Below are 13,610 nucleotides of genomic sequence, written 5' to 3' on the forward strand. Positions count from 1 at the left end.
GCCACCAATAATCACCATTGATTTTTACAGCCAGCCATATGTCTACCTAATAAATGATTTATAATGTGAGTTTTACTGCATCCTTCTAACCAACAATCTTTGTCTCTCTCACACATACACACACACACACAGCAGCACTAACACACCTCTCTAATGGGATATTGACTGGACGTGAATTTCAGGACACGCTTGGGAACAAAGTAATACTCAGTTATTACAGCCAACCCAAAGCCTGCCACTGAATTCATGTTATGATCAATATCACATTAATCGCTTTTCTCACAACTCAAAACCCATGACGACTTTAGAGGATGGCACCGGCGTGTGCTCCAAGGGGCCCGGCAACAGAGAGCGCTCAAGCCTGCGTCTGCAACAAGCTTTCATCACTCAAAACGAAGCAGACTCCTCAGTCACCGTCTGGCAGTCCCACCTGATCTGCCTCAACTTCTTCAAAACAAGCAGCCAGGCAAGAAGGCGGCCTTGGTTTGTCCAACCACTAAGGATTGATCGCTCAAAAATCTTCATGAATAATTTATTTGAATTCCCAGTTGACTATTTATGGAAAAACCTTGACTCAATGATAAGATATACGATACGGGACCGTGCGAAGATGAGGAGTGTTGGGTTTCGTGGCTGACTCCTGACTGAACAATAGCGCAGATCGGGGAGAAAAAAGTGTCCTGAGCGCACCCTCGTTTATCTGTCATTCCTGTCACCTTGACAACTGCATTTTTGTTAGTTTGCATTTCGTGAGTTCTACTCTTACGTTTCGAATCGATGCAGCGGTTCCTATTTCAAAGCTGACTATTACGGTGAGCAGATTTTTCTATAGGAGCTTTACGTTTGACTGATTAAAAGGATAGTTTTCCCAAAAATACAAATTATTTGCTCACCTTTGAGTTGTTCCAAACTTGTATGAGTTTCATTCTTCTGTTGAGCACAAAAAGAATGAATGTTAGTAACCTGACTGTTGACTTCAATAGTATTTTTCCCCATAGTGTGGAAGACAATGGAGACCAGCATTCTTCAAAATATCTTCTTTTGTGTCCAATCATACAGGTGTGGAACAACTTGAGGGTTAGTAAACAGTGACAGAATTATTTTCTTTATTTTTTGAATGAACTGTCCCTTTAAATGTGAGAATAGCATTTAGAACTTTGTTTTAAACAATGCCATGATTTAAAAAAAAATTGTATTCAGGTAGGACTACTTGTAATTTTGTACAGAGAACCAAGTAAATTCTGATTTTCTCTCGGGTTTGGTGCATACAATTATTTAACCTTGTTACATTCCAAATGTATCCTGCTTGAAGGTCAATACAAAATGGTCAATAGTAGCCTTAACTGGAAAATTCCATTGTACCACACTAAATGATTGATCATCAATATTTTTGTACTTTGTGTTTCAAAAGACAGCGTACATAGCGTAACAGGGTTGATACACAAATAAGGCATAGGGCCTAAACAAATTACTTTTTTCTGAGAAAATTTAGATTTTTTTTTTTAAAGGGGTCATAGGATGCTACATGCACTTTTAGTAGTTTGAACTGAAATGTGTGTTGGTAGTGTGCGTACACAACCACCCTAAAATGATAAAAATCCACCCAGTGTTTTTTAAAATCTGGTTAAAGGTTTTCCCCTTTCTCAAATCGAGCCGATCTCAGATGACTGTCTGTGTGACGTCACACAGACAGGCCCCTCCCACGATAGTTTGATTGACAGTAGCGTTTCAGCATATACTGGACTGGCGTCTTAACTTAGACCCGCCCTGAGTGAGCTGTCCGCCATTGTTTCCCGGCTGGAGCAGATGTAGACAAGAATGACTCCTAAGCGACTGAGGTGTTCTGTTGTGCCTGATTTGATTACTGGTTTTAATACAAGTCATCTAAAATCACACTATTAAAAATGGTAAAAAGTAACACTCACAGCCATTGACTGGAGTGGCCATGGCAGCCACCAGAGGGCACTCCTCCCAGTTCACTGTTATTGCTTGTGGACTTCCATCACCCTTTGCTTTGTCTATCAGGTTCATTGTTTTTCAGGTGTGTGTCATTTAGTTTTGTTAGTGTCCCTATAAATACCATGGCTGTGTCCGAAATCGCCCCCTATACCCTCATTCACTATTCCCTACATTAGGTCACTAATTCAGTTCACTAGAAGGAGTGAATGAAAACGAGTAGTGAATTCGGACACTCAGTGCACCGGAAGGAATGCCGCTTTTGCATAGTTTGTGCTTGCTGTTTATTAATCATTTGAAACTAGCAAACTAGCAGCTTCAGTAGTAAGATTAAAGGATTTATCTTGAAGTCTGTCACGGAAATTATGTATAAAACCTAATCAAACAATTTAATAATCAATTTACAATGTGTACATTATGCTGTACGCCATGGATTTTACGCTTTGTAAAAATGAACGGATTGATTATTCAGCTGCGAGCGCCATCTTCTGGCGAGATGCGGGAATTAATTCTCGCGGTGCATTATGGGCATTCTCTAGCCGTTGAGCGTGCACCAGTTGTACAGTCGTTTTTGCAGTGCATTGTGGGATTGAATGAGTGCACTCGAGAACGTCCACTATGGCTTTGTCCAAATACCCACACTTGCAGTCTTTGCATTTGACCACTTGATTACTTAAATGACGTATTTCCTGTATTTTGCCGAAGTCTTCAAGTGGGTGTGAAGACCACAAGTGTGTGTCGAACTTTTCATTACCTGATGGGACACACTTATAGTGTTGTAAAAATGCAAGTGTTTACACAGCTTTATTTTAATTAGAATTTGAAATACTTTGCATTTTAAAATCAACTTCTAAATGTCTGTTCAGTAGTCCCTATAACATGACATCATTTTAATTTGTGGTGCTTCTAATTAAGTGATAAAAAGCAGGTGCAAATGTTGTACAAAATAAATATCACCACAACTCATCTTTGCACCAATAAAAGTAAAAACACTGTTTTTCTACCAAATTATTTGTAATATCTAATTATTATATTAATATTTAACTTACATTGGAAAGGTTTCCGTGACCTCTCGCGAGATCTCTGCAAAAAGTCTCACGATTTATTTCCAGAACATGATGCATGATGGGATACACTTAGCCTTGAATAGCGCTCTGGAGAGGTATTCGAGGTAGTGTGGATTTAGTATCCATTAAGTGCACTGCGCTTTGGCATTTTGAAGACATGGGACAGTCTTGCGCACTTACTTCCTGTCGCACGCACGCGATCTCAAGTGGCCAAGACCGCAAGTGTGAGTATTTGGACAAGGGGTAAGGTTTCGGACACCACTAAAAATTGCTGTTCCCTCAAATAGTGCCCTATTTAAGGGTATAGGGGGCGATTTCGGACACAGCCTCTCTCTGAGAACAGCTCGGAAGAGAGGGGCGGGGTCAGCAGAGCTCATTAACATTTAAAGGAAAATGCTACAAAAACGGCTTGATCTGAAAAGAGCTGTTTTTGACAGGGTTTTTTACACTACCATTGAGAAATTTTAACCAAACTATGTTACAGACTTTTCATTAAGACCCTAAAGAATCATATCAACTTGTGGAAAATGGGCATCTTATGACCCCTTTAAAGAAACTACTACAGTAAAAGCATGGTAATTAATTTCAGCAAATTTCAGCCAGAATCATTTTTTTCATAAATTCTATATAACCCATTACAATGAATGTTGAAAACAAATTGGCTGACATTACTATGAAAAATAATCAATTATTTATATATATTTTTTGTTCGCTTGCATTATACACTAAACAGAGTTAAATCTGTTAAATGTGAAGTTCAGTACAGCATCTGTGATTTTTCCTATTACTTATTTCAGTAGGAAATCCTGTTGATACAAATGGCCCATTTTCCTGGAATGAGCATTCAGAATTCATATTACAGAGGTCTCAAAGGTGCTGAAACTTTTCGTTCTGATTAAGCAAAAGAGCACAGGAAGTTATAACGAGGAAAAAAGGAAGAGTAGGAACAGGAAAATAAATAACATAATGAATAATATTTTGTGTCATTGTATATTGAAACTGATAATGCATATATTTAACTTAAGCCACAATGTAAGTCTGTTGTATAGTGTACAGAGGTCACTTTATTAAACCTCTTGTGTTCTCTTAGGAGCCTGAAAACAATGGCAGTGCATCACTAACACAGAACTGGACATTTCACCAGCTGAATTGAAAACCCGCTCACATAACATGTTTAACTCTGAGAAATTCAGTTGCTAAATGGAAAAAGGAGAGGAAAGAAGGGATTAACTGGCACTTAGATAAAACCGTATAAATTCATAAATAAAAAAGGTGTGTTATCTTCAATGAGAGCAGACTGTTTGAATTTCCGTTTTCAACCAGCAGAGCAGAAAAGAGACACGTCCATTATTTCTCCTGCAGAGAATTTTAATGGAATCACGTCCCTGTGTGCCAGGCTGTTTAACTATTCATAAAAATCTATTTTTTCCCTCACTAGTGTTGAAATATTTCTTTTTCGACGAGTTTCTAAGTGAGATATTCCAATTAAAGCATTCCAAGCATGCAAAGATAATCATTATGAATTCTACAAGACTTATGATCATAAAAACAGGTTAAACAGTCGAATTATGATTGAAATACAGATTATTCCTTTTTCATTAGAAATTAGTTCTTGACAGTAACAGTACATTAAAAAAAATAGTGTTCAAAACTGCATTCTTGCCTTACCCACAAGACATTATGGTAAGTGTACAATTACCTCAAACAATTACAACCATCCATGTAGAAGAATGTATAAATGTTCCCCTGCAAGTAACTTGCAAGTATTGTTTCTACAGATGATCTGAAATGTATATGTAAATTAGGCTCACTTGCAGCTTGTTACCATCTTTTTGTTAACTCAGTTTGCTCTTTTGGTGCAATCAACACTCATTTTTTTATTAGCAGAAAGCAGGTAAAGTACTGATATATGACCAATGATTTATGCAAAAAAACCATATATTTTTTTAAGTGACAGTAATTTATTAATTTGTGTCAGTATCTCACAACAATCAAACACATATTTACCATTATTCCACATAAAAAGAGAATGCATACTTATTCATTTGAATCTGCTTTTTTGAAGTTGTTATAAATTTTAATCTGGGCAGTAGTAGTTCTCGGTAAAAGAAAAACAAACTAATACAGTCATCAAAGATAAATATATTGGAATTTAAGAGATTAAGCAATGGTTTCTAAAAATTGTTTCACAAAAAAAATATATATATTGTAGCCCAATTGAGGAATATTAACAAGTAAGTTCAGGGGCTGAATTCACAAAAATCTTCTTAAGAAAAAGTTAAGAAATTTCTTAAGATAAATTCCAAGAAGTTTGTGAGAATGTTTCTAAGTGCAATTCTTTAAATATTTTTCTTTAAATAGTTTTCAAATATGTTTTTTCATGTCTTCTATCTGACTATCTTCAACATTATGTGATTGAATGACTGGCGGTTCTTGATGAAGGCTGATCAACTCCAAAGGCTGTCTTTTTCCACTGCCTGCAGATTACCATAATAATCATAATAAGCATGCACACTATTTTTCTCAGCATTATTATGGCAATGGTTAGCATTAGCATAAGTAGCCTTTAGCATCACATATAAATCTATTAGTGTATTTCTGCCTCACACAGTGATAAATCCCCACTGGATCACACATCTGAAATAATTTCAGACACTCGCTGGTATCTAAAAGTGAGTTCTGAGCTGAAAATGGTTTTAAATATCTTAAATGTTGAGCTTGGCTGGTAACCTGATATGAAAATATGAGAAAATGTCTCTTGACTTTTACAAACCTTTGTTCATGACCACTCCTCAAGCCCCAGTTGGCCTGCTTTGGACCAAGGTATTCAACGGGCCAAAACCCCTGGATGTTGGCCCCAAGGAAGCCCCATGGAGGCCCGTTCAATCCTATCTATCTAGCTCACACACACTAGCATGCTTGCTTTTGGCCTGACAGTGGAAATACAGCTAATGATGATATCAGTAGGCAATATTGTGGTACTCTGATATATACAATGGTACTTAATACCATAGTCTTATCATATCATGTCTAAAAATCTATGGTAGTACTATGATACACTTTGGTACATTTTGTAAGTCTAATAGTTCCAATAAACTATGCTGAATCACAGTAGTTTGCTGTGTTTACCACAACACAGCAATCAAAAAGATTGTTCAAAAGATTTGAACTAGCATATATATTGCATTGGACACAGATTTTGTGGTGTATTTGTGTGGTTAGCTGATTTGCATAATTCATTTAGCGAATCTGGTGCAACATCAACGCTTGCAAATAAATAATCCTATCTGCAGGTGCAATTCATTCTTACTCTACTCTTCCCTAAACAAGTTTATGAAAGAGGCCAAAAACTAATATAAATCAGCCCAAAAGATGAAATTGCAGTTATCTAAAAGCTTCTAATCCTAAAGTTTGCTTATTGCAATCAAAGCCCCATTAACGTTGATTATCCAGCACACTAATGCAAACAGCATCTCTCTCTGCGAAAGCAATAATCTCTGCTGAAAAACCCATTGACAAACACACAAACAGACCTGGGACATTTATAATATCACATTTAGTGAGGTCTATGCAAATATTAGTATGCAAACCAAACATAACTATGGCACTAATATTATTTGCACTGCAAAGCAATTAGACTGGTCATTACTTAGCAATATTTACCGGTCTTAACCATAAGTAAAAACAAGGCAAAAGGCTCAAAATGTTCCTAATCTTTATCTTTTCCAATTTTATATTATCCAGAAAAGACCTACAGTTTCATTGGGGGAAGATGTGATCTGATTTTTATGTGAGTGAGGGAGAAAGCAAGTTGTTGTTGGGGAACAGACCTCCCTCTGGAAGATCAAAGCATGTTCAGAGGGGAGTAGGAGGCAGTGCTCCTCTGGTTATGACCTATCAAAGGGATTTTTACTCACAGCAAAGTGCTATTCAGTTTGCATTTAATGTGTTCGCATTTAACTCAGAGCCACTATAATAACACTGAAGCAATGAACTTCACAATAAATAGTAATCATCTGTGAATGCTCTGACTGACTTACTGACTGATGCATTGTGGGGAAACCTGCTATTTTATTTTTTATTTTTTCAAAGTACAAGATTTAAGCAGTCACAATTTGACTGGTTACCATGATTGATCCATCCATCAGCCTACCTAATCTACCTGCCTGCCTGTCTAGTTACCTTTGTGTTTCTCTATCTGTCTGTCTACCTATAGTATCTACCTATCTGCCTATCTATCGATCTGTCTATCTATCTATCTATCTATCTATCTATCTATCTATCTATCTATCTATCTATCTATCTATCTATCTATCTATCTATCTATCTATCTATCTATCATCTTTCTGTCTGTCTGACTATCTATCTATCCATCCATCCGTCTGTCCATCCATCCATCCATCCATCCATCCATCCATCTATCCATCTGTCTATCTATCTATCTATCTATCTATCTATCTATCTATCTATCCATCTATCTATCGTCTGTCTGTCTGTCTTGTCTCTCTGTCTTGTCTGTCTGTCTGACTGACTATCTATCTATCTTTCTGTCTCTCGGTCTGACTATCTATCTATCTGTCTATCTATCTATCTATCTATCTATCTATCGTCTGTCCATCCGTCCGTCTATCCATTTCTAATCTTGATCAGTTGCACAGACTGATGCTTGTGATTGATGACAATAGCATGGTGATCTTGCCACCTCTTAGATTCAGGCAGCTTTAGGAATCCTGACCATGAGATAACACCCTTAATAAAAAACACAGCCTTGGATCCCCAAAGAGACAGCTGTTATCTACCTTGCCAAATGCTTTGTCTTGATCAACACTAATTTCTGAATGACAGTTATCTTTTGCTCCTGCCTTGTACACATTATAGCTTTTGAGTGTAATCCATGCACATTAAATTGAATCTACCGCTAACCCATTTCTAAAGACTTTGGCAGTCTGCACAAGTAATGACAGGTCACCAATTTGTTAAAAATGTGCTAGCCGGCTGAGCTTTTTTATTTGGGGAAGAATTATTAAAACAGTAGTGTTAAAACAGCTTGTTGAGAGAGTAAGAAAAGAGCAAGAAAAAGCGAGGGAGAAAGAAAGATAGCATATAAATCAGGAAATGAGCTTCAAGTGTCTTGAGCCTTTACACATTATTCATGTGGGTGGAGCAGGGGGAGTGACTTGGTGATGGATAGCAGAGGAGAAAAGAGCAGTGTGAATGCAAAAAAGTAGCAAGCAGCAAAGGCCAGGATTTGTTCACTCTATATTGGAGCTAGAAATTGATTTTGTGAGGTGGAATGCAAGAGTTCACAAAGCCAGGCAATCTTATGTTAATCCTGTTTGGCGGCAATCACTCTCAGTGATAGGGGTGGAAAGCCCAAACACAGACTGTTTTAAAAACAACAACAACAAAAAAGTTACGTTAACAGTAAAAACCATTCAGCTGTGGTTGTCCATGAAAGTAAGAAAATTAAATAATAAGAAGATTAAACAGACAATGTTACAAGATGCCACAAGAAATATTTTAATTTGAAATATAATAAAAAGGCAGAGTAAGAAAGGCGGTAAGGTAACTTGTAAGTTAATAAAATGTAAGTAAATGAACAGAAATAATAGTAAGACTTTATGATTTTTGCTCATATATTCTGATAATACTAATATTAAACTTGTGAAATTCAACTGTAAATATTTTTGACATGTCATTATCTTTATTAATTAAATAAAAAGTTTGGACAATGTTACGTTTAGGTCACTTTATTTTAAGGTGTCCTCGTATTTAACTGAGTAATATTAATTACCAACATGTATTAACTATATGGTTAGGGTTTGGCTTACGTGCATGTATATGGATAATATATTGTTATTATAATAGTAAGTACATGTAACGTGTAACAAGGACACCTTAAAATAAAGTGTTACCTAAGTTTATAACACCAGACTGCTTAACATGGATGCATGATAATACCAACAACAAATAAAAAAAAGGACTAGGGGAAAAATTTATATTGTTTTCACACCAATGAAACTTTCAAATTCTCAAACACTAATCCTAGATTATGATGCATAGGTTTATTACAATCTTATTACAGGTTTATTACAACATCATAGTTGAACATACATTTTCCACACAGTCATTACAGTTGCTGTTGTACACAGTTGCTGTTTATGGATTATGGATTAAATATATGTAAATGTCTGTGAATGTGACTACAGATCAGTAGACCATAAATTATTCCTAAAACTTGGTGCCGATCAAAACCAATGACTGACGTTTTTCTTGATATCACCTCTTGCTTTTGAATTTTCTTCCATTGCTTCCCCTGCTGATGGTCATAAATATAGTGGCTGTGATGAAAAAGTCACATGACTGAAACAGATGAATATACTAAGAGATCACACAAGCCATCTCATATGTTGAGAGCAAATTATTGATACTCCTGTGAAACTCGCCTTCTGATTCTCAGAGACCAAACTGATCTTCTGGTATTGACAGATTAAACCAGCCCTCTGAAATTAAACCAGGCTTCTGGCACTGGGAGATTAAACCTGCATTTTGACATTCAAAGATTTCACCAGTTATTTAATGTCGACAGACTAAAGAAGCCCTCTGGTCATTTAGATATTAAACACATCTTTTGTGATGAAATCTTTCTGAAAGTTGGGAATACAGAAACAGACAAAGCCAAAAGAACAAAGAGGGTTTAGACAGGATCCCTTGTAGTATCAGACTAAAACAAATTCCCTGTGTGTTCAGTTCTACTGAGTCATACCACTGCTTTCACAACTAGTCTAGTAGTAATATTAATAGAATGATATTTTTATTAATGTACATTATAATATTTAAGATACTTTTAATAGAGTACAACTGTTTTCTATTTGAATATATTTTAAAATTGCATTTACTCCTGTGATAGCAAAGCCGAATTTCCCGCAGCCATTTAGTCTTCAGTGTCACATGATCCTTCGGAAATCATTCTAATATGCTGATTTGCTATGCAAAATACATTTTTTATTATTATCAGTGTTAAAAATGTTTGTGGTGCTTAAAGTAATAGCTCACCCAAAGATTAAAATTTGCAGAGCAAAATTTGCACAACAGATTTGATCCTCTGCAGTGAATGGGTGCCGTCAGTGCGAGAGTTCAAACAGCTGATAAAAGCATCACAATAATCCACAACTCCAGTCCATCAATTAAGTTAAAACACCTTAATGATGGATTTGTTTCTTACAAATACATCGCTTTTTGCTTCACAAGACATTATTTGATGGGAGTTGTGTGGTTCTTGTGGATTATTGTGATGTTTTTATCAGCTGTTTGGATCAGTCTCTCATTCTGATGGCACCCATTCACTGCAGAGGATCCACTGGTGAACAAGTGATGCAATGCTACATTTTTCCAAATCTCTTCAGATGAAACAAACGCTTTCCCTTCTTGAATGGCCTGAGGATGAGTACAATTTCAGAGAGTCTTTGATGAGTAAAAAATATTATGAGAATAGCATTCATTTGAAACAGAAATATTTTGTAACATTGTAACATTTATTTTCTGTGATGTTATGTATAGCGTTCTTGCTAAATACAAGTATTAATATATTTCAAAAGAACTCTTACTTACCCCAAACTTTTAAACAGCAGTGTATATGTTCTTTTAAAAGTAAAGACTCATATCCCAACAACAGTAATATACAGTCTAAATCAAAGTAAACAGTTTTTTTTTTTCAAACGTACCAATCTGATCCATTGTGCAGAATATTATATATCTATTATATTATATAATTCAACAGTGCTACAAATACAGGTGCTTGCACAATAAACCCTAGCAGGGGGGGAAACGATAATCAGATATTGAACCCAAGGCTGCTTTAAACCATGTCAAATAGACCACGAGTTCTGTTAATGGAGTGAAATGTCACTGCTCCATGCCATGCTGGATTGTATTGAGAAAATATTCACATCAAAAGCCCTTTTTATCATTCACACCAGGATAAAAAGATATCAGCCATATCAGCCACATATCCCGGTCACATGACTTGGATATGGATCAGCTTGCCTGAGCATGGGTATAATGCATGTCCAAGTGGAAGATGCGATAGATTTTCAGAAACATGGCTGTTTTAAAACCCACAATGCTGATCGTCGGTGATCAGTTGATTGGTAATGACACAGCGCTGTCATAACGACACCATCAGTCTGTATTCCTCGCTCTCCCTGATGGAAATTCCTCGGAATGGCCTAAAGCTCTTTACTGGCCAGGAGCAAATTGACTGGGGTATTTATTACTCTGGCGATAACATTTGTTTCCCCTGACATCTGGGTCATTACAAGAAGCGGAGGCTTGGACTCGACCGGCCCATTATGACCCTGATGTGTTTCGCAATGTCATTATGGGAGGATTAATGCCAACCATCAGAGCGGCTATATCACACTTTAATCTGAGAAGGAAACCAGAATGATGAAGCCTACTCAGGAACCAAATTCAATCATTCTCCATTCTCTCATGTTCAGGATAATGATCATCACACTTTAGTTTTTATTTTATTTATTTTTTTTTAGAAATAGATAAACTAATTATGACAGTGGAGAGCCGTTTATCTCCGGCTGAACAGCTGCACTCTCAGACTTGCCTTTCCTTTCTGGAAGAAGACGATCTGTGTATACACAAGAGAATGTGCCTCGGGTTTGTGCGTCTGAATTGTAATTACCTTAATCGCAATGTAATATTGTTCTGCTGCTCTGTTTTGTGCTTGTTATTTACTACATACAATAAACATACTCAGAAATTCCTGTGACTTAATGAGTGGAATTCAAACACCTGGATCTCTAAGACCTCAAATATAATGCACCTCAATACCAGGCGAAGGACAAAGTGATTATGAATGCTCCATTAAGACGTGTCACTGGTTGTCCCCACAGAATAGACAGAGTAATTATACATGGAATTAGGATGCAAGTAATACAGTAGGACAGTGTTATAAAGTAACAATTTGTAAAACCAAATTATTAAAAAGAGGGTTGATTTCAACTAAGTAAATTTGTGATTACATTTGTGACATAAATCTATTATAAATAATCGACTAATAGAGTGTTTTTGGCATATTGTCTCATATGGATCCTAATGGAAAACATGAAGTAGCCAACTGTTGCTAGTTACCTCCTCAGGTGAACACAACTTTTGTTTGTAAGCATACAGCACACTCATTTTTTAATGTCATTTTTTATTTATTCTTTTTTCTGTGTGTGTGTTACAGACACTTGATCGTACAAGTCAATGAGGTCCAGACAAACCATGAAAAAAAAAAAATCCGAATGACACGAGGGTGTGGAAATGATGGCAGAATTCTCAATTCTGTGTGAACTTTAATTTCTTTAATATCAGGGGTTAGACCCCTCAAAACCTTCCCATAATTCACAACCTGCAGTTACTCTAGCTAGTTGTTAAACAGTGAGACAGCTCAGTCAAAGCTGTTTGTGCTAGTCAGACATTTTTCCGTTTTTGCTTCATCCCTTTCCTTTAGAAGAAAAGCTCAGCTGTAGTCAGTGAACAGGAGGCAGGGGTCGCAGTGGAGAGTCTGTGAAGGCGGCGTGGTGTTCTGGGGCAGCAGCTGACACAGATGCTTATTTCATGCTCTGAAGGCTGTGCCTTCTTCTATTAAATTATTGGTCAGTTAATGTAGGTTGAAAGATTCGTTAAGCTGCTTTGATCCCTAATGTACCATTAGACAAGACTTTTACCCAAAATTAGCAAACACAAAAAAAGAAAGAAAAAATTTTTAAAAGTGATGCTTCTTAGGTTAGATATTTTATCACAATTTTCTATTGTGAACTTGAGACAACTTATTAATACTTGTTAATTTGATAGTGATCTCAACGCCTTGTCCACTTAACTTGACATGGTTATGCTGCTTTTACACTAAATTTTAGCCGTGAATATCTGAATGGAGACTGCAGACAAAAACCCGAAATTGCAGATGCAGAGAGATATTTAGCACATTGAATATGTAGAATTGTCTGCAACTCCATATCCTGCAGTGTAAAAATGTGTTTAGACTGAAAATGTTACCAGTGACAGTTAGAAAGTAAGAACAGCACTCCAACAACTTATAGCATTAATGGCTGGAATATGGATCAAGGCTGCTTTTCCCAAAAGCATCATAAGCCTATCAGTAGATCATAGAACCACTGCCACAAATGGTCTCTACGATCAACTTAGCTCACAATGCTTTTGAAAAACGCAGCCCAGGTCAGTAGGGCCAGTGGCCCGGGGTGTCAAACTGCAAAAGAAAGATGAACACCTGGGTCCAAATAATGGACAAACAGTGCAAGTTGACCACTAAGCACATGAGGATACAGTAGTATTACTACCACTCTTTACATTTTTTTAGTATTTAAGTTTTAAGTCTAATGTTAACATGTGCCACTGTTCTGTAACACAGTAGATCACAGATTATGCACGGTATTGTTATTTAACTTTAAAATACTATGAATAATTCTAGACACATTACCTTACTACAAACTGTACAGATTTGCATCATGGTCGAGAAGCATGGCTGAAGAAGTGAAGAGGACTGGCTGAATGAAAATGCCAATTTAC

The 13,610-nt window shown here is 36.5% G+C and overlaps 1 protein-coding gene across 1 annotated transcript in view; it reads left to right on the top strand.

Moving 5' to 3' along the window:
* Positions 1-295: 295 nt before the first annotated feature.
* Positions 296-13,610, top strand: part of LOC107581413 (vacuolar protein sorting-associated protein 16 homolog) — a 43,483-nt gene continuing 30,168 nt past the window's right edge. Inside the window, exon 1 of the mRNA XM_016266971.1 lies at positions 296-483. Coding sequence (XP_016122457.1) covers positions 296-483 — 188 coding nt within the window. The remainder of the gene's footprint in view (positions 484-13,610) is intronic.

The sequence above is a fragment of the Sinocyclocheilus grahami genome, unplaced genomic scaffold, assembly GCF_001515645.1.
Source record: "Sinocyclocheilus grahami isolate Dianchi unplaced genomic scaffold, SAMN03320097.WGS_v1.1 scaffold34.1, whole genome shotgun sequence".
Classification (NCBI taxonomy): Eukaryota; Metazoa; Chordata; class Actinopteri; order Cypriniformes; family Cyprinidae; genus Sinocyclocheilus; species Sinocyclocheilus grahami.